General features: G+C 34.2%; 2 protein-coding genes across 3 annotated transcripts in view; both read right to left on the bottom strand.

Moving 5' to 3' along the window:
- Window positions 1-3,887: 3,887 nt before the first annotated feature.
- Window positions 3,888-4,986, bottom strand: LOC110033885 (snakin-2-like). Its single transcript, XM_020738040.1, has 3 exons — window positions 4,838-4,986; window positions 4,222-4,267; window positions 3,888-4,115 (listed from the first exon to the last, which is right to left on the bottom strand). The coding sequence occupies exons 1-3, from the start codon at window positions 4,937-4,939 to the stop codon at window positions 3,934-3,936; spliced, it is 330 nt and encodes a 109-aa protein (XP_020593699.1). The 5' UTR covers window positions 4,940-4,986; the 3' UTR covers window positions 3,888-3,933.
- A 1,988-nt stretch (window positions 4,987-6,974) lies between these two features.
- The window catches only part of LOC110033883 (4-hydroxybenzoate polyprenyltransferase, mitochondrial), a 28,397-nt gene continuing 9,738 nt past the window's right edge, over window positions 6,975-25,633 (bottom strand). The window contains exons 2-11 of one of the 2 annotated variants that reach the window (XM_020738038.1): window positions 21,320-21,455; window positions 19,956-20,077; window positions 15,199-15,268; window positions 14,881-15,030; window positions 14,655-14,790; window positions 14,462-14,558; window positions 11,766-11,839; window positions 11,653-11,693; window positions 7,508-7,561; window positions 6,975-7,240 (exon numbers count right to left, since the gene is read on the bottom strand). In XM_020738038.1, coding sequence (XP_020593697.1) covers window positions 11,770-11,839; window positions 14,462-14,558; window positions 14,655-14,790; window positions 14,881-15,030; window positions 15,199-15,268; window positions 19,956-20,077; window positions 21,320-21,455 — 781 coding nt within the window. In that variant the 3' untranslated portion in view covers window positions 6,975-7,240; window positions 7,508-7,561; window positions 11,653-11,693; window positions 11,766-11,769. Of the gene's footprint in view, window positions 7,241-7,507; window positions 7,562-11,652; window positions 11,694-11,765; window positions 11,840-14,461; window positions 14,564-14,654; window positions 14,791-14,880; window positions 15,031-15,198; window positions 15,269-19,955; window positions 20,078-21,319; window positions 21,456-25,633 lie in introns of those variants that run through there. The other variant, XM_020738039.1, reaches the window with a different exon arrangement.

Consider the following 25,633-nt stretch of genomic DNA (forward strand, 5'->3'; position numbering starts at 1 on the left):
AGGACCGATTGAAGAAGGAATAGAAAATATGGAAGGAGCTAAAACGTGGACCTATCGGATTGGGTTGGGATCCCGTTAAACGAACTATCGATGCTCCAAATGAATGATGGCAAAAAGAATGGAGGTAATAAATACAAACTTCTTTTGTTAATTTCATTATTTTTTTCGTTAATGCATAAACACATCTAATAAATGTCTTATATTTTAGGTAATGTCAACTGTCAAAAAATATAGGCAGTGCGGAATTAAGCTAGAGTTCGAGGAAAAACTAAACATAATGTTTAGGGGGGTTGTGGCGACTGGAAAGAATTCATTTAACCCAAGTGAATCTGGATTTTTAGGAATACCAGATGAATTAATACCTGAACAAGTAATAGCTGATGAAGAAGGGCCTAGTATTAACCAAAAAGAGATGGGAGAGTCCAGTTCCATGTCAAAAAGGCCTAGGCTTGCCAGGAGAAAGAAAGAGACAGATGGTTTCGTCAAAAGCTCATTTCATGAACTAGTTGCTGCTTTTTCAGCTCCACCTCCCTCAGACAGCACCATCTGGGACTACGTTGTCATTTTAGACACTATTCCAGAAGTAGCCTATTCCAGAAGTAGCTGTTGATATTCCAGAAGTAGCTGTTGATATGCGCTTTCAGGCAAAATGTGTTAAAAAACTTAAGGGCCCTACTCGTCGGCAAATGTTCATGGTCATACGACCCGAGCTGCGCTATGAATATTTACGTGTTTTAGTAAACGAATGATACTGTTTTGTATTTCATTTTCTGATGCTTTAAATTTCATTTGATGTACTGCATTTCCTGATGCTTGGACTTTCACTTTATGTATTTCATTTATTGATGTTTTGTATTTCATTTATGGCATTTTCCAGATGCTTTCTTCAATATATGCATTTTATTTATGTCATTTTCTGCTAAATTATTTCATCATAATGAATTTATAACTTCAGGATGAATCCACTACAAGAACGTCGTAAAAGAATGGCATGGGTTGCATCAAAAGCGATATTATTATTGGAATATTACCGCTCCAGCACTAAACGGATACCACACATGACGTCCTCATATGTTGGGGACAAATGGGTGGGTGAGATGCTTGCTGGACATCCAACAAGGTTTAGTAACATTTTTCGAATGAGTGCACCCATTTTTATGGATCTACTACGTGACTTATGTTGTAACCACGACCTCCAAGGTTCTTCTAGAACGACCACGAGAGAGGTCTTGGCTATAACATTATATATTCTCTCACAGAATGAATCGGTTAGAGGAGCTATAGAGCGATTTCAGCATTCCTATGAGCTTAGCAGTGCAAAATATTAAGTCATCTGATCCATCGTTCGGAACTATTCCTGAACAAATTACAAATGATTTCCGTTACATGTCGTATTTCAAAGTAAGTTTGATTAGTTTGTTACTTTTACTTCAGTACCTGTGGAATTGCTAACTATGAGTTACAGAACTGCATTGGAGCAATCGATGGTACGATGGTACGCATGCATTGGAGCAATCGATGGTACGCATGCGGATGCCCGACTACCAAGTCATGAAAGGATCGCGTATATTGGTCGGAGTGGTAAAGCTACCCAAAATGTGATGGCAGTCTGCGACTTCAACATGTGCTTCACATTTGTAATTGCGGGGTGGGAAGGAAGTGCACATGACATTCATTTTTTTTCCTATACAACTAGGAATAGAACACAGTGTTTTCCTCACCCACCTCCAGGTTTGTTCATCTTAATTAAACATCTTGTTAATTACATCAATTATTTTTAATTAATATTGTCTTTCATAACATGAATAGGAAAATATTATTTGGTAGATGTTGGGTATTTGATGCCGAGGGGCTATTTGAAGCCTTATCCAGACACAAGATGCCATATTCCTGATTTTGAGCGAGCAAGTGGCACGATTCTTGGAAAAAAATAAATGTTTAACAAATGACACTCCTCTTTACGGGGGGTTATTGAAAGAACATTTGGAGTGTGGAAGAAGAAATGGGTTATCCTACGTGATATGCCCTCGTATTCATTTCCCAAACAGTGCATATTGTGGTGACACTTAACAACTTCATCTGACGACATCTCTCTCATTCAGATACGGAGTTCAATATTGCTGATGATGATCCAATTATTGACTCCCTAGAACCTTCAAAATCTATAGCTGATAATGAGATCGAGTCTACTGAATATGAAACTCAGGACGGTGAGGGTGCAGCCGAGATGACTGCTCTGAGGGAGTCTATAACATATGATATATATGACAACTAATATAGCAAGTCTTTCTTTTCTTTGTATATATATAGATCAATTTTTATGTGTATTTTATTTTTTTTGAGTTAAGTTCTGACATTCGTTTTTTTTTTGGTTTTTTACAGTTATACAAACATGTCTTTTAGGATATCAGTTACAGACAGATGTATTTTGTGTTATTGTAGACTACCATCTCAGTTTCTCACGTCACGTCAGTCTCATAGCTTTGAGAGACAGTTCTACTGTTGTGCCATGGGGGCTGCGGTTTCTTCCGATGGGCTGACAGTCCCACATATTACATTGCCAACAGTCATAAGAATCCGATGTTTTCCCAGGTTGATAGTGCAGATGAGGACAGATGTACGCAGAGTTTCAAATTAAATATTTTAATATTTCTAATTGTAGTTGTGCTCGTCTTTGTACTTTTTTATTTCTTCTGGTACTTACGAGAGTGTGAGAACTGTATGTCATCTTTTGGAATTAATCTGTGATGATTGTATGCTTCTGCATTATATGTTTTTGTACTACCAATAAACTATTCTGAATAAGCTGCCCAAACAGTTTTATCAGATAGAGGCAGAAATGTCATTTAACCATCAATAAGCTAATCTGAATAAACTGTTCCAAACAACAAGCCAGATTATTTTGATAATCTGCAGATTATCAGATTATCAGAATAATCTGATTATCAGCATATTATAAATAATCAACAGCTGCACCAAACAGACCCTAAATGAACCTAATCAAACACTTAAGTATGATTGAAAAATATAAGATATTAAGTGAGTGATAAAACATAATCTGAATCATATATGATTATTGTTAAATCAAATCTCTCAATGAGAAATCAAATGAGTCCAAAATCACTTAATTTTAAAGTTAGCAAAGTACATAAATGGTGAAAGAAAGATCTACTATGATTACAGTGGTGGAACCATGGAGCAAGAGGAGCCGCCACCCCTTTAGAAGAGTTTTGTGACCCCTTTTAAACACAAATGCTTAATAATAGTTATATTTTTAATTTAATAAATATTAAATAATTATTATATATATTATCACATAGTTTGTAAATATCCCAATAAATTAAACTATAGAATTTTTTCTAATAATAAAAAAGTTATTAAGAAAATACATTTAGAAAAATATTAATTAATATCAATTTAAATTAATTATACATGTTAATGTTAAGAAAAAATATATCTTTATTTAAAATAAATTTTAATCTTAATTTATTTAATTTTATTTTAATTATTTTTTAATTTCCCCAACCGATGAACATTAAGGAAAAATTATTCCATGCGGACAGCGCAACATGTCCGATCTCAACTGTTGATCAGAACAAAATGTATTTCGATGGGCCCTTAAAAAAATAAATAAAAATAAAAAAAATAAAAAATAAAAAAAAAAACTCTGATCTACGATTAAGATCAGACAACACATGCATCTCTGCATGCGCTGTCCGTATGAAATAATTTTTCAACATTAAGAGTTATCCAACCTCAGCCTCTCTGAATTTTTAGCAAAATTTATTAAAATGTTAATCTAAAACTCAAATTTTTCACAACAAAACAAAGCAAACCAATTTTATTCACCAAACACCAAGCACCAAACACCAAACACCAAACACCAAACATCATGAATTATATCCAGACAGACGAAATAACATTAGAAATCAGCTAAGGGCACTTGCGCCGGCCATGGTGGGTGGTACGGGCCGCATAACACGGGCACTTGTCTTGGTTGCCAGAAGTTCCCGGCGGCACGCAGTGGCAGCGCGCACAGCACGTCCCGCACGCCCTTCTGCACAAGCGCGGCCTCCTCGACTTGCTGCACCGATACCCGCACGCCGCACCACAATCTACATCCACCAAACAACCATCATATCACATTTCCAACCATACCAATCCAACTAAGAATATTTTACAATATCAAGTATATTTACTGTTTATTTGTCGTTTGCTTACCTATGAGTGTTGGCGGAGAACTTGCCGAGCTTTCCATATTAGTCGACTGCAAGGATGGTAACAGAAGATCAAAAGGATTATCTTCATGAAAAATATATAAGGAAAGATGACTCTTAAGTGATTCTAAAGAGTAAGCTGGTGTTTGGCTAAGATACAAATTTACGTTAAATAGGATTATTAAATCCTTAAATTCTGACTGTTTAATCAATCTCACAGTCGGATTTGTTAAATTCAGATTTTTGTTACACAGTAGACAGAACCGGGGGGAAGAGAAGGAACGGGAGAGAATTGGATTTAACGGAGAGTGAATTTCATTTTAACTTTATGGTGTTTGGCTACATGACTAAATTCTCTTAAAAGTGTGCTGCCAAACACACCCTAAGACTTTATTTAATCCGTCAAAAGACATGTAGGCGAAAAGGGCATCATCATCCCCGTTTTAAAACAACAAACAATCTCTGTTCCATTGAATGAATTAGGGAAGATGTCGGGATACGTTATTTTATTGAATGAAATATAAATTTATGCATCGGCGCTCATTCAACGGAACGGAGTGTCACCGTGTTCTCAAATAAAGCAATAATGAACAGGTTGCGGGCAATGTTAAGTAACATACCATCTGTGAATCTTGAACAGAGAGCGGCTCTGCGAAGTTGAAGAGTGTGAGGAGGAGGAAGAGGAGAATGGAGGCGCGAAGCAGGATTGTTGAGGATGACATTGAGAAAGAATTGGATGAAGGAAAGGAAACAAAAAACAGTATTTTGATAATGGATGAGCTGTGAGTGAGGAACATAGCAGCAGCATATTTATAAGGAGGGGAGGGGCTGAGTGCAGTGTAGATGGGAGGGTTCTATGATTGGTATTTGATTATCTTGAAATTTAAAATTACTAATTTACTGTTTTTTTTGTGACAAGTTTAGCATAAGAGTTGGTCATTCAATGTATAGATAAGCATATATTATGAGATATAAGATTTGAGGTGACAGACTGGAGTAATAAATTTTCGTTTTAGCGGTGCGCCAGAGTCAACACACACTTGGGAGAGAGAAAATAATGAGTAGCGATACAAGAAATTTTTATGTGGATAAAACAGAAAGGGAAAAAATCATGAGGCATGACCCAGCTGAAGAAATCACTATAAGTTGATGATTACAGATATCTCTTGTCTCACTGATGAAAAATGTTACAAAATATTCCTATTTATAGTGCCGATGCGCTAAAAGCTTGCTATAATGAATAGACGGCGACCGATGGTGATCAGCAGCAATCGGTAGGTGGTGGTTGACGGTGATCGGCTGTTGTCAATGGCGGAGAAGTGCTATTGAACATGCCTAAAACTTTCAGTACTTTATTCATATAGTTCAGAGTGCAATTAATATGCTTTGATCGGACGGTCCATAAAGTTTTTTCAATCATACAACGTTCAATGAACACTTGAATGCCTTAACGATGTCAGAATTGAACGATATTGAGCTCGTTGGATTCGTCTTGTCGCAACGCTCGATTAAACTATAAACTCTTCAGATTCGACATCCGTTTGACCTTCCAAATGTGTCCAGTAAGCTTTCCAAATTGGTTCAATGACTTGATCGATGCTTGATTTGACTCAAATTGAACCAATTTTGGTATAACTGGGATTGCCTCATCGAGTCGGTCAGTTTGACTGTAAGTTTACTAAAATTGGAGCTCTGGATAACGCTTAATCAAAGTTTAAATATTTTTTACTCAAAAGATTTCCTTGAGATCATTGTTATACTATGAGATTTGTGTGGTATGATGAAATTTTGTTGATGACATATTAGTTGTCCCCACTATTTTTGAGTGATATCAATGTCATCGTCCGAAAATATTAAAACCTGAAAGTATTTTTATTTTTCATGATATGCACGCACACACGCACACACGCACACACACTCAAATATATATTATTACTTTTTGAAATTTTATAAAATTTAAATAAACATGTGTTCTTAAAAAAATATGCTTAGCTCAGTTGGTATAGATGTTTTGTCTAGAGTGGCAGTTGGTTTGATCCGGTCAGTTTCACAATAAGTTTGTTGAAATCATAGCTTTAGGTGACCTTTTATCGATGTTTAAATATTTCTTGCTCAAAAGTTTACCTCGAGATTTGTGTCAGATGATGGAAATTTGTTGAATCGTACCATGGAATATTGCAGAATATATATATGAAGGATGGTGCGGATCACATTGTGCCGTCAAATACACAATAGGATACAATTCAAACTATCATCCACACATCGATTAATTGGATGTAATATTTTCTCCAGCTGCGGCCTTATCAAGTGTAAAATGGATAGTGATGTGAAGGGAAGAAAAATAACAGGCGTGGCGATCTTGAGTCTAAACGGAGCGTTTCGTCGTGAGGTGCCAATTGAGTGCCATTATTATTACAAGCTGTCATTGAATTACTATATTTAATTTTTATCTTATATTTCGACTATAAATCTTTCATTACCTTTTTTTTAATGATAATTAGAACTTGACGAACATAATGTTCAAGCGATTTTGAACATATTTTATTATTCACCAGATATTTAATGAATTAATTGATAATGTAGAAATTAAAGCTAAATTTTGAGAAACTTATATGAAATTATATGAAAGAAAAGCTCGAACTTTTCTTGCAAATATAGCACGAGAGTGTAGAACCTAAATTTATCTGTGAATCAAATCCAATGAATGAATTGTAGAAAGTTAGAATACGAGCCAATATTTCCATTTGGGATCCCTCTTTAAATTTAGTGTTATTGTATTTATAAAAAAACTATAACCTCTTCTAAAATATCATTTATGCCCTTAATATTTTAGTTGCCCGTTGGCGTTCACCGATCGATCTCGGATTATTCGTTTCTTCGGTCTATCGATCATCGAATGGGTCAATCTCTAGCTAGTCGATCAGTTGTCTCCCATCTAAATCTCGCCCTTCATCCCTTCTCACCCCGAGCATTTTTTCTGTTTAAACGGGATTGATCTGCCGACACATGCCCAACCTGAGAATCTTCCATTCAACCAAACATTTTTACATTATACAAGTGCAATTACATGCATACCAAACAAGTTTTATATATTTACATTTCTAATGTCTAAACCTCATATATTTAACATCACATAATTACTAGTAATCTTATAAAAATCAAATGCACTTTTTCATGAACAGACTTATTGGTTTCTAGCATTAAAATACTTTAAATAAAAAAAAAATACAAAATTTTAAGCATTAGATACATAAATACATAAAAATGTGCAACATGCAGTGCAAACTTACCCTAAAATGCCGCAGGTCTGCCAGGAATCGCAGGTTGGCATGGTTGGATCAAACCTGTACAGTAAGTGGAAAACAGCTGGAGGAAAGCTGGCGAGTGAAGGGTACTTTAGCAGAAAAAGATGAACAGTGGCATGGTTATAAAATTAATATGCTGGGATAAGATTTAGCTATCAAACTCTATTTTGGACCTACCTCCAGTCATCCTCATCATCAAAAACAAAAAGGATCACTATCATCCTCATCATCACCATATAATCTTTCTTTATTTTTGCTTTTTCTAAAGCATTGAGGGACTTAAGAGTAAATAGTGGTGTTTAAACCAGAGGGCAAAAATGCCACCCCAAACCATTGATTTTTAAAAATTTTATAATATATATATGTATATGTTTATAACAAGTATCATAAGTAAAAGTTTTCATATTATATTTAATTATAAAATGGGAAAATTTCATATATCACATGAAATATTATTATTTACAAAACTACCATACAACAACAGTAATCACAAACTTTTATCCGATTAAGTGAATTTGGTTACATGATTTTTTTTTCCTTTGTGTTTCTATTGAATGTTATATCTTTATTTAATTATAAAAAAAAAAAATCATGTTATAAAGCATGCCCAAGTCTTTTCAGGCCTGCCTCTACACGTTTTAATATAAATCAAATCTATAACATCTACTCTCCTATTAGGGTCATTAGATGATTGACAATTAATATGAATAAATCATCTAAGACGGCCGCCTAATCATGTCTATCATGAGAGCTACTCTTGCTCTTTATTGGATATATTCATCTTGCATTTTTGCCCCTAAGTGAAAAGCCGCTCATTCACCTTAGCATTCTCGTCTTCGCATTTTTATTTAATTTTATGCTTCTCTTTTATAGAGCAACATTCTATGCCATAAAGCATTGGGTCTCACCACCATTTTATAAAATTTTCTTAAATCATAAAAGTATTTTTCTATCCCACAATAGGCCCGAAGCACTCCTCCACTTCAATCATCCGACTTGAATTCTACTGATAACATCCCCACCTACATCACCAAAAAGATTTCCTTTACAAAATAATTGTCAAATTTAAATTCAAATATTAAAATTCTCAATAGAATCCCATATTATTTTTTTTAATAAAATTTTTAATAATTTGATTGTAAAACATATTGATACATTGATCCCCCAATTTAAGAAAATAGTATGGGCGCAATCTTTGATGCACTTACATGTATAAGAAGTTATATCAAAAAAATAATTCATTTTTGTTAGGATTAGATTTATTTCCAAATATAATATTATTTAATTTTCTATTTTAGACTTATTTCCTTGAATTAAATTTATTTTCTTTTATATTTTATGTTGTTTCATTTATCTCCAAATAATTAAACTGAATTAATTAATTGGAGATATTATGAGATAAATATTTCCTCTTTCTTGTTATTTTTTTATTGTCTTTCATATCTTAGGATTCATGTTAGGTTTATTTATACGTCCTTATCATATCAATAAAATAATTTTGCATTATTCTGAATTTCAACATGGTATCAGAGCCTTGAAACAAATACTAGAGTTTCTTGCCGGAAACTTCCTCTTCCTGCAAGCCCCACTGACGAAATTCCTCCTGCCACCTTTCCCGCAATCGAAACTCCCTCCTGCAGCCTTTCCCACCAAAACTCCATCCTACAGCCTTTTCTGTCGTTGACTAGTTCCCCTACAGTCGACTGGTCGTTGGAAATCTCTCCTTGTAGGTCCATACCGCCAAAACTCCTCTCTGTCGGCTGGAAAACTTCCCTGCAGCCGTTAATCATTGTAGGCCCTCCCAGGCAGCGTTCATCTTTTACCTAAGCCGAATCTCCTCTTCCAGAACAAGCCAAAACCACTCCTTTAGTTCTAGAACTTCCTCTGCAGGCCTCTGTCTGGCTTCTCCTTGCAGCAGGAACTATCTCCATCGTTGGGACTCTTTCCTACACTTAGAATTCCCGAGACAAGTTCTTTGTAAGCGCATTCATTTGAAGCTATGCTTGGTACGCAGTCCCTTGGTTTTCTTTCTCCATATGGGTTTTGTGGAAAAGAACGCCTCGCTGAAGCGAACATTGTTGTTCAACTCTGCGAGCCTATGCATTCGTTCTTCCGACCAAGATCCAGACTTGTCGACTTCCTTTTGTTTGGAAAGGTGGACTTCCTCCAATGGATTTTCGTTGCAACGACGTTTTTCTTCGTTGTCATTACCTTCCAAGCTTTCCTTCCCGACTCCGTTCCAGATAATCTCTTGCTAGAATAATTGTTGACGGGAGTCACAGACCTTTACTGTTGGATTTCCCGGATTTAGAGTTTAGGGAGGCAATAAGGTTCATGCTGCCCAAGCTTCTGGAGAGGATCAAGAGGGAGTAGAAAGAGGTGACTTTGGCTTTAATGTAATTAGGGAGGCCACTGAAGCGGTTGGAGATTAGAAAACCGCGACTGGCACTGATAGTCAGAGGACTTTCACTGTATACGACATAGCTTCAAATGATCAACATTGCTGCTGCTTTGATAAAAAAGGGATACATGATAAAGGTTGTCTCATTCGAAGATGGCGCTATGTATGCAGCCTGGAGACAGGCAATGGTGCACTCAATGTCCTGCTGAAGCAAATGAAAAGAGAAATTATGCTTGATTACAATGGCATACTTGTGATTTATGCTGAGGACGGGCTTGTTCTTTCATGCCCTTCGCAGGAGCCTTTCAAATTTGTACCAGTCATATAGAACCCCTTCAACCAACTTGCAGGCCATTCTCAGAAAATTTTTCTTGCAGCAAGGCCTATCTCCGAACCTTTTCCTTTTTCTACAAATCATACCCTATAGTTTTTTCCTATTGGTTGTCTACTTTCTTGCAAACTCCCCTATAATATTACCTTTAGGAGTTTTTAACCTACCTACAGACATTGCAGAAACTGCAGTTAAAGAGGATCACAATTGTCTACTTCCCTGCAAATTTCCCTGCAACATTACCAGTAGGAATCTTCCGCCTATCTACAAACAATGCAGGAATTGCAATCAAAGGTAGCCACAATACAAGATGAGAAGTACAAGCTCTACTACAAGATCTTCCACACCCATTGTTTGATGTTTTATATTTCAAGTTGTACATGATTTTCAACCAAACATGTTTCAACTTGAGGGAGTGTTCGAAATTATATTAAAAACAATTTATTCATTTTAAAAGTTACGAGAACTATACTTATTTCTTAATATAACTTTATTTTTTTTACTATTTTAGACTTATTTCATTGAATTAATTTTTTTTTTGTTTTTAGGCTTTTCTATTTTGTATTGTTTCTTTTATCTTCAAATAAATAATATGAACTGATTAATTAGAAATATTATAAGTTATATCTTTCATTTCTTTTTTTTTAATTATTGTCTTTCCTATTTAAATATTCTTATAAAGATTATTTATATCCCTTTTATATCAATAAAATAATTCCATATTATTCTGAATTTTAACAATCTATATAAACATTTATATAAAATTTTCCACCACCATATATATAGCAATAACAGAATGCATAAACTGATTAAGACAAATAGCTAAATAATTACACACTACAGCTGTTTTGCGTTATTGCACAACAAAGGGGAGCATCACGAGGGAAAAATTTAGAAATAAAATCAGTTAATTATAACAGAGCAAGTTAATTTAATGATTCTTCCTGTTTCAAAGACATACACCCTTAATACTAACACGTTTTCTTATTGGGCATTTACATAGATACCACCCAATTCTTATATATTTACATATGCAACACCTAAATTTTGTTTTTTACATTGATACCACCCAAAATTTTTAGATCATATCAATAGTATCACTATTTTATCTTTAAGAAATTAAATACGCTTTTTCATGTATACTAAGGTGGCAGAAATGTAAAAAATTAAAACTTAGGTGTTAGGTAAATAAATAAGAATCGAGTGGTATGTATGTAAATATTCCTTTCTTATTTTCTTATGACCAGATTTTTCATGGCAATAAATAGCTATTATAAAACCTACTTTGGTGGATCATAACAGCAACTCCTACACATAATGCTCGAATGCACAACAACAACAACAAAATTGATTTGAAATAAAGTGAAGAATTCAGAAGTGTCGGATCCGAGCGCTCACCTGTACATAAAGAATCTCCGGTGGTGATTGGTTCTCTAACCCTGCAGTAAATAATAGACTAATAACATCACTTCATTAATTTTCAATTTTAACACCAGCAAAATAAATAATACCTTTTTAGGATGCAAGCCGGCCGAATAGGATTCCACTAAATACAAGAGCCCCAAACCACTTGTTGGAAACAAATCTAACAGCAAGTGAATGAACAAAATCAGCTCGATAGTCAAAAATATAAATGTAATTAGAAAACAATCCAAGGAGGAGATTTCAAAACACAAATCTACACAAAACAAACTGATTTCAGATTTTATTCATAGGCACAACCAGAGAGCATACTACAGTAAATGACTGAGGGTCATCCATATTTCAACCCGGCTGGAGTAACAAAAAAAACTTTAATATATAGCTTGGTCCAAGAAATTAATTTCTTGGAGACTTTTATCATTATTTTTTAACAAATTTTATAATCAATCAAAACAACGGGTACATCATGAAACAATTACAAAACAGCCAGAAAATTATGTATTAACCAAATTGCAAGGCACAAAAAATCCCATGATAGAAAAGGAAAGAATGGCCAAGGCTACCTTATAAATGAAGAATTACTTTTTCCCTATTCAACTCTCCTAACAAAAAGGACTTAAAATATTTTTTTCTATTTGTTCTTTGATAATTGGGAAACTTTTATCAAAAGAAAATGACGAATCAAACTCTAGGAAATCAACAACAAGATCATGAGAACAATGTGCTATCACAAACTATGAATCTAAATTGCTCTTGATATTAGAAAAGGACGGACCACCCATAGGCTTGGTACTTCGAATGGATGCATCAACATCGAGGGAAGGATCTAAGGTGGAGTCGTCTTTGTAGGACAAAAAAAGCATTGAGGAAAGAAGTTGAATCCATGGAAAGACCTAGCGTAGGTTCCATAGTTTGAGTGCGATATAGAAATGAAGCAAAGAGAAATGAGAACATCATGTTTGTAGGTTGGATTTGGTCATTTGTATAACACATTGTTAGAACTTGATCATTTCCCCATTATCCTAAGTGCTAGGATTCATAGTAGATAATTTTCTTAGTTCAATGCACACCTAGTAGCAATCTGAATATGCGTGGAAAAAAGTTTTACAAGATCAGCATCAAGGGAAATGCTCTCAAATTCAAATTTCTACCATTAATCACTTGAGGAGAAATCAATTTAAATTTCTTTATCCAAAGGAGTAATGATTTCCATTTCAACTAGAATCAAAGCCACAAATAGTTTAATGAGCCTAGTGGTAGCATCTCCACTTGCAAATGGAGACTACTTTAGCATAAACTTCAGAAAATCGTTCACGTTGAAGAATCTCAATGAAAAGTCAGAAGATTCCTCAATTATTTGCTTTGAATAAAAATTTGATAAGAACATGGTGAGGGTGAAGTAACCCCCCAAAAAAATCACCATTCAAACACAAGTTATGTATTAATATCTGAATAATCTTAAGACTAAGACAATTCGCAAAAAGAAAAACTTGACAACTATAGAGAAAACAAATAGAGACAACAGCTTAAAAATCCCAATTTTAAAAAATTATAGCAATTTGAATATAAAAGGTGAAAGGCAACTTGTGTTGAGATGGTTTTGAGCCCTATTGAAAAAATATCAGAAAACGAGTGGAGTTTGATCACCTGAACCATTCTTCACCACGATAACTTAAACAAAAGAAGGAGCGCACATAAGGGTTATCAGCAACACCTATCAGCCTAAATGTGTGGCGAGAATCCACAAGGGAAGAAACAAACAAAGAGGCCAACAGAGCAGCACATGGAAAAAGAGAACCACAAGCAATATCAACCACAGATTCAATAGGCTCCAATGCAAGGACTCTAGAAGAAAAAGCCAAAAAGAAGAGAAATGTTGAAGATCAAACAAGACTCAGAGGGAGTGGGGCAAAGAACAAATAATAGAAATCATGTCAAGAAATTAACGACCCCTAGTGAGCAGCAAAAAAAGAGACTAGCATGAGGCAATAAAAAATGTGGGCTCGTAAGATTCAATGGAATGATCGAGGGTGATTCAACATCAAGGCGAGACAACAAACCACCTAATGAAGCCATGCTCATGACAGTAGTCTAAGCAAGCGAGTCCTAGATGATGCCATTTTTTTTATTTATATTCTGCATATATATCCGGCCTGAAAAATCTCTCTCTAAAATTATGAAGCATGGACAACTCTAAAAGGTAAATCATGTCATGCAAGACACAAACACCCTAATATGTGTCTCCATGCTGAAAATTTTGTTCATAATTATTCTTCTAAAAATATATAAAGGTTGTTTTATGCCTACACATGATGAGAAGATGCCCTCTTATTGCAATAGTTTTTAGTTTAACCTGTCATACAATGACATACCCTGTACCCTAAAATTTGGTTAATCTTCAAATTGTTTTAATCTAACTCAAAGGATATTATACTTTGTGTTTGTGTTTTTTTTAATTAGAAATAATTGATATCAATTTTTTAATTGCATATTTTATGCCAACAATATATAAAAGAAAATCAATGTACTTGGGATGTATCCCACTTTTTACAATTATTGTGTGCATATGTCTATCTGATGTCATTGTCCAAACTGCAAAACTCAAGACCGTGTTTTTAGAAACACATAATTTCTTATTCTTTCATGTTCAACTAAATCAAGAAAGGGACTGAAGTTCAATCAAATATGCCAATGTTGCAAACCTTAACAAATAATGGTTTTCTAATGAGGTACAATAGTGTGTGCGTATCAGCATATTTATCTAAATCATTTAGCATTCACTTACTTTTTATTACAGTCTTCCCTGTTTGATATGTTTACAGTCAAAATTTGCCAGCCCAATTGTGTAGCCGCAGCAACTAGAAATGGATAATACGGCCATGCTGTTCTACAGGAGATGCTCATACAATTAGTACAGCAACAAAAGTCTTCCAACAATGAAAATTTAAGAAAAAATAATACGAAAAACAGGTACACACCAAGCTCCGCATTATATCCACTTAAAGATAAGAAAGTGATACAAGCAGCCCCAAATCCAGCAATCCAGTATTTTGTTGAACTTCCAAATCTCAATGCAGTTGACTTCACACCCACTTTCAGATCATCTTCCTTGTCCTGGAGCTTAGAAGTTAATACTTTCACGAGGAATAATTCATGAAAAAGCAAATCAATATATAAAGAGGTAAAAAACAAGTATCAAATAACCTGATGTGCGTATATTGTATCATACACAAGTGTCCAACATATACCAGAACAGTACAATGGAAGAACAATTGCTAGATCCAAGCCCTCCATAACTGCAGACCAACCCAGTAAAGCACCCCAGTTGAAGGTCAAACCAAGATAAGCTTGAGGCTGTTATGAACGAGAAACCACTCATTTTTGCAAAGACAACCGACTAATAAAAAATATTAAGCGAGCATAATCTCATATGCAGAAAGTAAGTCTTTATGAGCAAAACCAGAAGTAAAGAAGATGAAATAAACAATAACAAAAATATAATAAGCCAGCAGAATCGCATACCCAGAAAGTAAATCTCTTCATGAGAGGATATGAGAAAACCAGAAGTAAAGAAGAAGCTCCAAGAATACGACTACAATCAAAGAAGAGAAAAGGCATAAGATTAACGCAGCTCACGATTTCAAACAGTTTCAGCATAATAAGACAAGCTTCATATCTGTAAATCGTGGAACACCCAGCAACTTATAGGTGAACATTATTTCTAGCTACCAAAGCGAAAGAGAGAAGGAAATATAATGCATATTGACCCTCACAATAAGTTACATTTAAACCAATATATTAAGCCCGTAGTCGAAGTCAATTGATACCATACATTGTCTTATATTAAGAGCTATTAAGCATCAAACTTATATTTAAATGATCTAGGGGAGACTTCAGACATTTTATCTGAATCATGTATGCCTTAGAAATCATATCTTACTAAACCAATACTCTTCTTTTCACCTAGCTGAGACTGATTCCTCTCTTTCCTCCTCACCCTTTATTCTATTTCTCCTCTCATCTTCTTCAGAGTATCAGAACAAGTTCTAATTCCTGATTTAGTGGTTGTTCTTCTACTGAAATTTTTTGTATATAGTTCTTTATTTAGTTGTATTCAGATGAAAGCTTTCCCTTTACTTGTTTGTGACATATTCTTCGCCCTCCACTAGTTCTGAATCATTTCTTCTTGTCATTGCAGCGATTGGCTGTTGCCCATCTTTGATCTAGTTGTTTCTTACATTCTTATCCATAATTATACAGCCCCTTCCCAGCAATCCAACCTCTGCCTGGTCGCCACCAATTAAATGGAATAGACACACCCAACCACATATCCAATCCATAATTGCAATTTAAAGTGAGAAAATGCAACAAGAAAAACTATTACTTTACTATCACTGAACATTTGACATTTTGAAAGCTAAAATTGCATCTCCAATAATGGTGTTTTTAATGATGAGTTAGGCTGTAAGGAAGCTATATTGGCTAAAAATTCGAACATAAACAAGAAGTCGTGAACTCCAGAAAGGAAGTCAAGCAAAGAGATCATAGAAAGGTATTGCTACTTGAAAGCTTAGGGCCAATAGCAAGACGGGGATTTGTGGATAGATGTGCTAGACTTCTTTCTATTTCCTCACCATCATATTGATATTGTTTCTTCCAGTAACCATCAGATTGAATGAAAAGGATGACTTGCAGATAGCTAAACAGATTCTCGATCATATGAGCGGACAGGGCAGGCACATACTACCATAAGAGTAGAATTCAGAGCGATTGCTTGAATAAACTGACTTGGAGTCTTCCTTCCCCTACTTTCTCCGTCAATACCGCTTATCCCGATATTCCTCATCCCTTCCATTACTGACTCAACATGATTGATCTCGATTGAAAACAGTTGACCAATGCATTTGTCGCTCACGTTCTCATCTCCTACCCTCTTCGCCCTCCACTAGTTTCTGAATCATTTCTTGTTGTCATTGCAACGATTAGTTGTAGCCCATCTTTGATCTAGCCGTTTCTTACATTCTTGTCCATAATTATACAACCCCTTCACAACCAATCCAACATTTGCCTGGTCGCCACCAATTGGTTGGAATACACACACCCAACCACATATCCAATCCATAATTGCAATTTATAGTGAGCGAATGCAACAAGAAAAACCATTACTTTACTACCACCGAACATTTGACATTTTGAAAGCTAAAATTGCATCTTCAATAATGGTGTTTTTAATGATGAGTTGGTTGATTAATGCAAGATTTTCTACCTGACAGCTTTGATCCTCGGAATCACTAGAAAAATTAGGCCCAATGTATACTACTATACTGATCACCTGACAAGAATATAATTCCTATATTTAACATTGAGGATTTTTTTATCTTACTAAACACACTTACGAATCTCCTTTGTTTTCTACTAATATTTCATCAGGGAGACTCTCCAAATTCGTTGATGGAAATCTTCACATTTATTCTCATAGAAACATAGCATCAAGCATTAATCCTCCGCAATTTATGTGTTTTCTATTCATAGTTGGTTCATTTTATTTGTTATTTTGTATCCGAGTATATGTTGGTGATGATGGCCTAAAAGTGTTGTATTTTTTTGGCTAAAAAGCTTTAATTTATTTCCAAGTTATTTGAATTTATTTAATTGACATGATTTCAATCTTGATTTAATTTAGAATAAATTTCATTTATTTGAGGGAAACTAGTTACTATCTGGAGTTATCTTGGACTTCTGTTTTTCTATGGCTTTATCTTGCAACAATAAAAAACTGATATAGAACTTCTATAATTTGGCGCTTTTAGATTTCTTCCATGCAACTTTAATAAGAGCGATGGTAACCCAGTACTGGAATTCATTTCCCACAAGTATTTATGAAAATTTTCCAGCAAATATTTTGGCATAGCATTGTTGTATTCCTATGAACATGCTATAGCTAATTTCGATTGCTCACTATTTTTAATAGTTTCTAATTTAATATTACAAGTGTCAATATTTTCGGTCATATCATTATCAATTGATTTAAAACTCTAATTTGTATGCATCATATAAAAAAATTGCTTATTTGTGATATGTGGATCCTTTATTTTCCTTTGCATTGAAGCATACATTATATTAAATTCAAATTTGAAACCAAACTCAGTCACCTGCATCAAACTCTCCCACTAAGATATGCATCAATGACATCTTGTCTCTCTATTTTATGACATGAGAGTAAATTATGATCAAATGAAATCACAAACATTTCCTTCAATAAGCAGCTTTACCTCATTTAATCGGATGAATACCTTCTTACAAAAGATTCTTTCAAAATTCATGAGAAGCATCAACATTTTGCTCCTAATCTTCATGATGAGAACCAATGTCAGAAAATAATTATTGTCACGTCGAGAAAGTTTATACATATTATACCATGTGCTACACTTATCTTCAGCTGAACTTGATTGTCACCGTCTTACTTGAAATAATTACAGATAGTTAGGATTACCATCTTATATAGTTGGGCCTATTTTATAATTTATCACATGTTCTCTTACGCTAAAAGTTATTAGATATTACACATATTGCATGCCTTACCAACTATTTAGACATTTAATTCTAATAAAGTGCTCCCTAAAAGCTCCTGGGGAGTGGGATAAATACTTGATACACGGACATGCCTCAAAATAGATGATCAAATCCGAGGTAGGAAAAGAACTAGAGAAGTAAAGAAATGAAGGACATTGAGGAGGCAAGGGTAGAGAAAAAGCAACAAAAATAACTGGAAAAAATGCAAGAGTCCCCAAAGTGAAGGCCACTTGAAATTTGAGATCTCAATCCCACAAAAACTCTCGTGGCCAATTAATAGACATTCACTCTATTGATAAAAAATAAGACAAAAAAATTAGAAACTAAGCTTTTAAAAAACTAAAATACCAAACTTGTCCATAATAACATAAAAGTCACTAAAATAAGACTTTGTTTTGGGGAGCTTCTTTCAAAAAAAAAGCTCCTTTGAAAGTAACTTTAGAATAAAGAATGCATAAAGTGATGGTTGCTAAAGTCAATATTACTGTTTGAATTGAAAAATTTTATGTACCTTCTAACACTATTAGTTATAAATTTTTATAAAAGGCTATAATAGCCTAAATAAGTTCAAATTATAATCATTATTTTTAATACCAATAAATTATTTACAGAATTTTATATAGCACTCATTCAACAACACTCGACATGTTCTGTGTTCTTGAACAAGACAATATCCAACTCCTTAAAAATCTACATGAGTTAAGATTTAATAAATTTTATAACAAATAAAAATTAAATGTTATAAAAACCTTAAAATTATTGCAACCATTGGAAACTCCCCTTGTAGAACTCTGATACAGATTGATTTAATTCTTGCCTTCTTTTGCGGATAGACCTCTCTCATAAATGACCTCGAAAACTTCCTAACATGACAAAAGAAAAAATATTTACCTGGGATCTAGCTGTTGCCTAGTCCGCGTCAAGGATCCTGAACACATGCATTCGCAGTCGAAGGAGCCTCTACGGAGCCGGAGAAGGAGACACGTTTCAGGGTATTTTGGACTTCTTCATTTTCAGAAATAGTGAAACGAAGTCTGAAAAAGCAGAATAAAGGTCGGACTTCGTGGTCTTGAAACAGCAATAAATGAGGTTTCGGTAGATGCACTTCTCAAAAAAATTAATCGGCCAAACGAACGAAAACGCTATGATGGAACGGAGGTGAGACGTACCCTCAAACGAGCCTTAACACTCAAAGCTGATAGTGAAATAAAACACAAAATTGAAATATACCAATAACATTTCAATAATGAAATGAAAACTGAAGTACATGGCTGGACACTCTGCAATTGAGACTGGTTCCTATTCTCCTCTTTCTTTCCAACTCTTCTCTTTCTTCTCTCCCTCGTCCAGTTACATATTTTATTTCTACGGGGTAGTAACTACTTGAAATACTAGACAAAGAAATATGATACAAAAAGTAGGGTAGAATATCGTTATCTCATCAATCCAATCAAGTTTCGAACCTGAAAATGTAGATAATATTACTCAGCAAAATTAATTTACACATCAACTAGCATAAACTAAAATGAAATCAGCACCCACCCTCTCCCTGCTTTAAACCTAAACAAACAACAAAAATAACCACTCAGTGATTTTTATTGGTTACATCAAACTACAAAATTTTAATCACAGTTAAAACGGGAAGGACATTACTCCAAAAAAAAACAGGTCATAGTACATAAAATAAATAATATTTTACCATATACCTATAATTATTGAGCTGCAAGAGAATTCCTAAACCCAGGAACAGCTGAAGGCCGAGAAAGCTTAGCCCTTGGAAAGGTGTCAATATACCAGAGGCAACAGGTCTGCACTTTGTACGTTCCACCTACGCAGTGATAAAGATGATATAATAGGCGATCAATAAGAAGCTAGAGTTACTTTCACCTGACCACCAATGACGAAATATTAACTACAGCAAGAACTGTTCTTTTGTTATGCTATTTTAATCATGAAACCAAATAATGGTATTATATGCCCGGGCATCAACTAAATAATAAATAGTAATAAAGAAGTAGTGCAAGAAATAAGTTGTATTAATATTTAACAGAAACTAGACAGCACTGGAAATGGAAGATTTTATGACTAAAAAATGAGAAATGACAGTCAAAAAGATTAATAGTTGCAAACAAATGTTAATCCTTCATATAAAAGCTATCAACTTCAGAGGTATTGGATCAGTTTTATTAACTTTAGAGGTCCTGGATCGGTTTTCGCCAAGATCACTCTAAAAACGAGTAGATTATTTTAAAATTTGTTTGGGATCATTTTTGTTTTGTTTTGTTTTGTTAATTTTAATGACATGCATGCTTAGTGCATTTTGTTGAATATTTAAAAAAAAACAATTAAATACGTAATTCCATACCAAGCAAGTTTTTTTCTAAATCAAAACATAACCAAAACAAAATAAAAATAAAAAAATAATAATAAATAATAAATGAAAAGTAATCCAAAACGGCCCCTTTGCTTCAGATGGTTTCAACGGCTCATTTAAACTTAAGAACCTTGAGATTCCCAAACATCATCCAACAATATAACCAACTAAAGCCCCGCCACATTCACTATAGGATCACATAGCAAGCACTAGTTCCTTTATCATAATGTCACGCAAATTGTTATCTATCAAAATTATTTTACAAAATTTTTTGCAAACCAAAAATTAAAGTAAAATGAGTGCCTCAGTAAAAAGTTAATTTTAACAACACTTACATTATCTAAATTTAGGTTTTTGAAGTTATATAAGTTGGATAGCCAACAAAATTTCATAGCTTAGAATTATTTTTTATTTTAAATTTGTTAAAAATTATATTTTTACTATTAAAAAAATCAAAACCAAAACCTGAATTGAACATTGAAACCGTCAATACCATTGAAACAACTAAAAGTACACTTCTTTGATGGGACCAAAATAGCCAAACTAAAGAAATCCTGCAACAAGCTTGGTATGCCGTTATAGATTACATTATAGAATACATGCATGTCATTCATTTCGAACTTTGAATTTTTTCTTCAGTCCCTCGAATATTTTCTATTATGCATAAGGTTAACTGAAGAAGGCAATGAAAAGAACCTTGATATCAATGTCACGATCAAGGAGGTCATTTATTGTGCAACCAGCACCACGAAGAAGCACAGCACCAGTTCCAAATAATGCCAGCATCTTCAAATCAGGCAGTTCTCCCGGGGAAGCTGCCATTGTAATAGACCTAACATCATTGTGATAAAAGGATTTAACAAACTCACGTAGCAAAGACTCCACAATAATACTGAGAAATTAGACATAAATGGTTATCAATTTAGCAATAGAGAAACCATGATACAATGAAATTCAATATAAATATACTAATCACCATCAAAGTGGTATTATAGTAAGGCCTTGAGAAGACATTTTAGATGATTTTTTTACCACTGTATAGAGGTATTATGGACACTTTATAGCCAGAGGCCTACTGGAACCACTGGCCATTTGATATTGTTTGGAAGTTAAAGGCGCATTTCCACACGCCACTCCTTAGGTGTTTCCATGCTTACCTTTGTACATAGACACATGTGTAAGCCATACATGGGCGTATATATGCACTTCATAGTATCTCAAAATTATTCAAACACGCCAAAAGTGTATTTGATAAATTATATGCTTTCGGATGAATTAACGTACTTTCAATACGTAGGCATGATTATTAAGGCCTTAACATAAATATCAACGTCTTTGCACAATTCAAACCCCTTTTAGCTTAGATTTTTGTTTTGAAATAGAGTTCGGGCCCTGTTAATTTATGATTAGAGTTCACTATCTACACTCGACTTTGATTTAGCATTAACTTGATTGAAGATTTTGTCAATATTTTTTGCTTTGATATTAATGTTATAGATTAGCCAATTCTTTTTCTCTGAAAAACTGATTCAAATTTTGATCGATCAATTGTCATATGAGATAATTTTTTGAACTAAGTCATCAAACTCATTGCAAATAATTAATCAATCAGATTTTTATAAGATTGGGTGTCTTTCCTTGTTGTCTACTCCCACTTTAAGGACATTTATTCAATGGTTCACCATCAAATGAAGAATCCATTGGCAGAGAATGGGCATCAAGGAAATCAGCAGGTCTTGCCCATTCACAGCTATTTGCAGGATATATGTGATGTTAAAGTGAAGCCAAAACATTGTCAAACTAGCTAGATTGCTGTTGTTGTGTAGAGTGGGTCTAACCATTTAAATTTTGAGAGTCGACTTCAGGTATTAGATTTATTTCGGGGGCCAACATCTAGTGACAAAGCTTGCGCATAGCGAGAATCAATGGCAAACATTGTTTTTTAATAAGAGAGTACTTTAGTAGACCCCTATTATCGATTGATTGTTTTCATTCCTGCCATCATTTTTTTAAGCCAACAATAACCAAAGTGATTCCTTGAGAGTTGTCTTATATAAAATTAGTGGATTTCCCAATATTGATAACTCAAAAATTAGAAGACGTATATCGCCTTATGCTATCATAGCTTCATGATATAAAATGTCCCATACAAAGAGGGTGCACTTCATGAGCCTAACAAAGGATTGGTTTCTAGAAATGTAAAGTGTCAAAATAGATCTTTGGTTGTTTACATGGAACAATTTTAGTCCAAGTGTTCATAAAAGTGCTAACTTAGTCCTCAAACTCAGACTCTTTAAATTAGAATATTTAGCTCATATTAAAAGAGTAACGAGACTCAATTGATACTTTTATAGACTTTATGACTAAAATGACCCATTGCAAAGAGTCGAGAGGCTATTTTGATATTTTCTCTTTTCCAAAAGGTTAGAGATGAGCTTCCTTATATTTGCCAACCTGCCTACAAAGGACAAAATGGCATTCTAGCGATGGTTTTAATTTAAGAGATCAATTTCAATGTTTGTGATGTACAATAAGGTGTACAATAAAACATAATTTTTTTACGTGAACATAAAACCATATTTTAGAAGTTTTATTTTAAGATTGAATTTTCAAATTCCTTCAAACTAAATACTGAGATCATTTACATGATCATGATGATTTCAACGATTTACAACCAAGTCAATGACAAAACACTACTTAATTGTGTATTCGATCAAAGAAGATGTGGTTCATAGAATATCGTAGGTGGCTGTGATATTTTTCAAGGCAAAAACATCATCTTACAGGAGTAAATACTAAAAAGTTTACAAAAGAATGAATGTTCATCGTTCTATGATGACACGTTGATTTTTTTGTAGCTTAATGACATACATTAATAAGAACATATTATGACGTGAAATATTATCGACCAAGAGCATTGCTATAGGTAGTAGGAAGTCATTTTTCTAACAGGCTTTATTCAAGTTTTGAAAGTCAACACAGAAAAATCTAGCCATTGTCTTCTCAACTAGAATGATATTTGTGGTCCTTTCAACATATTTTCTCTCCTAAATTATGCTAACTTCAAAGAGTTGTGTTTTAGCGATCATCTATTCCCCAATTTTAATATTCATTCACTATGGTGCATGTTTGACAAACAAAACCTTCAGATCAGAGGTACTACTGCATTTAGAGTAGACTTGACATTTCAATGCTATTCCAAGAAAAAAAAAAATCCTTACGCTCAAAGTGTAACATTTTGAATTCTTGGATCTTCTCATGCAAGGAAGAGCACTGAAAAAAGTAGGCCAGATATCATCTTCCATGGCTAGGTAAATTCTCAAAACTTATCAAACATAACTTAAAAATCATATTTATTTGAGCTCTTTAGGAGATTCTTTTAAATCAACAATGAAATCGTTAAGTTTATCCTTGGATCTAGGAGGAAATAACTTCACCGCCAATAATAGAATATCACATGCCTTCTGATAAGAATGAAGATTGAGCATACCCAGTACCCCATGTAATAAATTTCCCATATTTCAAAGTTATATGAATGTGCTCTTCTTTCCAAAGCTTTTTGAAATGATGAGCTTGCTCAAGAATAACTTGCTTTTCTAAGAGGTTGCTTAGAGCATATGGAAAGTATGAGGGACCATTATTGGTATCACTTCTTCCAAATCGTTACTTTCACATTTATATTTGTGAATCCATTTTGACCAGCCCATCTAAAGAGGGGATAGAAATTCTTTAACTTCTCTGCATCAGCAAAGAAAGACGCCAATACTTTGGCATAAGAAGATTATAAAATTACTTCCACTATACTCTATAAAATTTGGGAATTAACCACTCATTAGAAAGATACAAGTTTCCCTTAATTATTTGAGACCTAGATTCTAGATCTCCTTTATTAAAACGATATAGAAATAACTTATATTTGCGCAACTGCCAAGATGAGGAAATATCTTCTCTTTAACAAGAGAAGAAAACACAAAATTAAGTTTGTTGAAGGATCTAATTCAAAATTCAAAATTCAAAATTCAAAATTCAAAATTCAAAATTCAAAATTCAAAATTCAAATTACAATATTTATTGTCTTTTCTTTACTACAGATATTATTCTCCTTTCTTATTTTTTATCTTGCCTAATTAGTTTTGGAATGTAATAGGAATTTCTTTAAATTTATTTAGTTAGTTTCCTTATCTAAAGAGTAGAGACTCCTATATGTAAATGCACCTTGAATTGAATCATTAAGAAGAAATAAAATTTTTTCTTCAATTTCTGGTTTTATGGTATCAGAGCAGGAGATAAAATTCTGAAAAAAAAAACCTTAGTCTTCGTCCCTGCGCAGCCACTGCTCGCTTCTGCACACAAGCCGCGATCGATCCTGCAAGCTGCAATCCTTCTACTGCAAGTCGCGATCCTTTCTGCAGTCCGCGATCCTTCTACCGCGAGTCGCGATCCCGTTGAACCTTCGACCTATCTCTGATTCCTACTTCCTGAGCCGCAGGGACTTCTTCCGCCACTTCCAAAGCCGAACCATCTCTTCTTTTTTATCATGTCTGAAAATACAAATGATTTTGCCACCTCTATCCAACATTCCACCCTGTCATCAGCACCACCCTCCTCTAGAACCACCAAAAATCACCCGGTCAAGATCACCACAATCCGTCTCAATGGTGATAATTATCTACGCTGGTCACAATCGGTGAAGATGTACATTAGAGGAAGAGGGAAGATAGGCTACCTAACAGGGGAAGTCTGTAAGCCAGCCACTACAGATCCATCCTACGCAACCTGGGATGCAAAAAATTACATGATAACGACATGGTTGGTGAACTCTATGGAAGAAGAGATAGGTGCAAACTACATGTGTTACTCCACTGTCAAAGAACTCTGGGAGAATGTGGCCCAAATGTATTCGGACACGGGTAACCAATCTCAAGTTTATGAACTTTCCCTGAAACTTGGTGACATTCGTCAAGGTAATGACTCTGTCACAAAATACTTTAATTCTTTAAAAAGAATATG

The sequence above is a fragment of the Phalaenopsis equestris genome, unplaced genomic scaffold, assembly GCF_001263595.1.
Source record: "Phalaenopsis equestris unplaced genomic scaffold, ASM126359v1 Scaffold001307, whole genome shotgun sequence".
Classification (NCBI taxonomy): domain Eukaryota; kingdom Viridiplantae; phylum Streptophyta; class Magnoliopsida; order Asparagales; family Orchidaceae; genus Phalaenopsis; species Phalaenopsis equestris.

Coding starts and splice junctions, on each gene's coding strand:
- LOC110033885 (XM_020738040.1), bottom strand. CDS start 4,939: ATGTCATCCTCAACAATCCTGCTTCGCGCCTCCATTCTCCTCTTCCTC. Junction 4,268..4,837: donor CTGTTCAAGATTCACAGATG/GTATGTTACTTA, acceptor CCATCCTTGCAG/TCGACTAATATGGAAAGCTC. Junction 4,116..4,221: donor TTCTCCGCCAACACTCATAG/GTAAGCAAACGA, acceptor TGGTGGATGTAG/ATTGTGGTGCGGCGTGCGGG.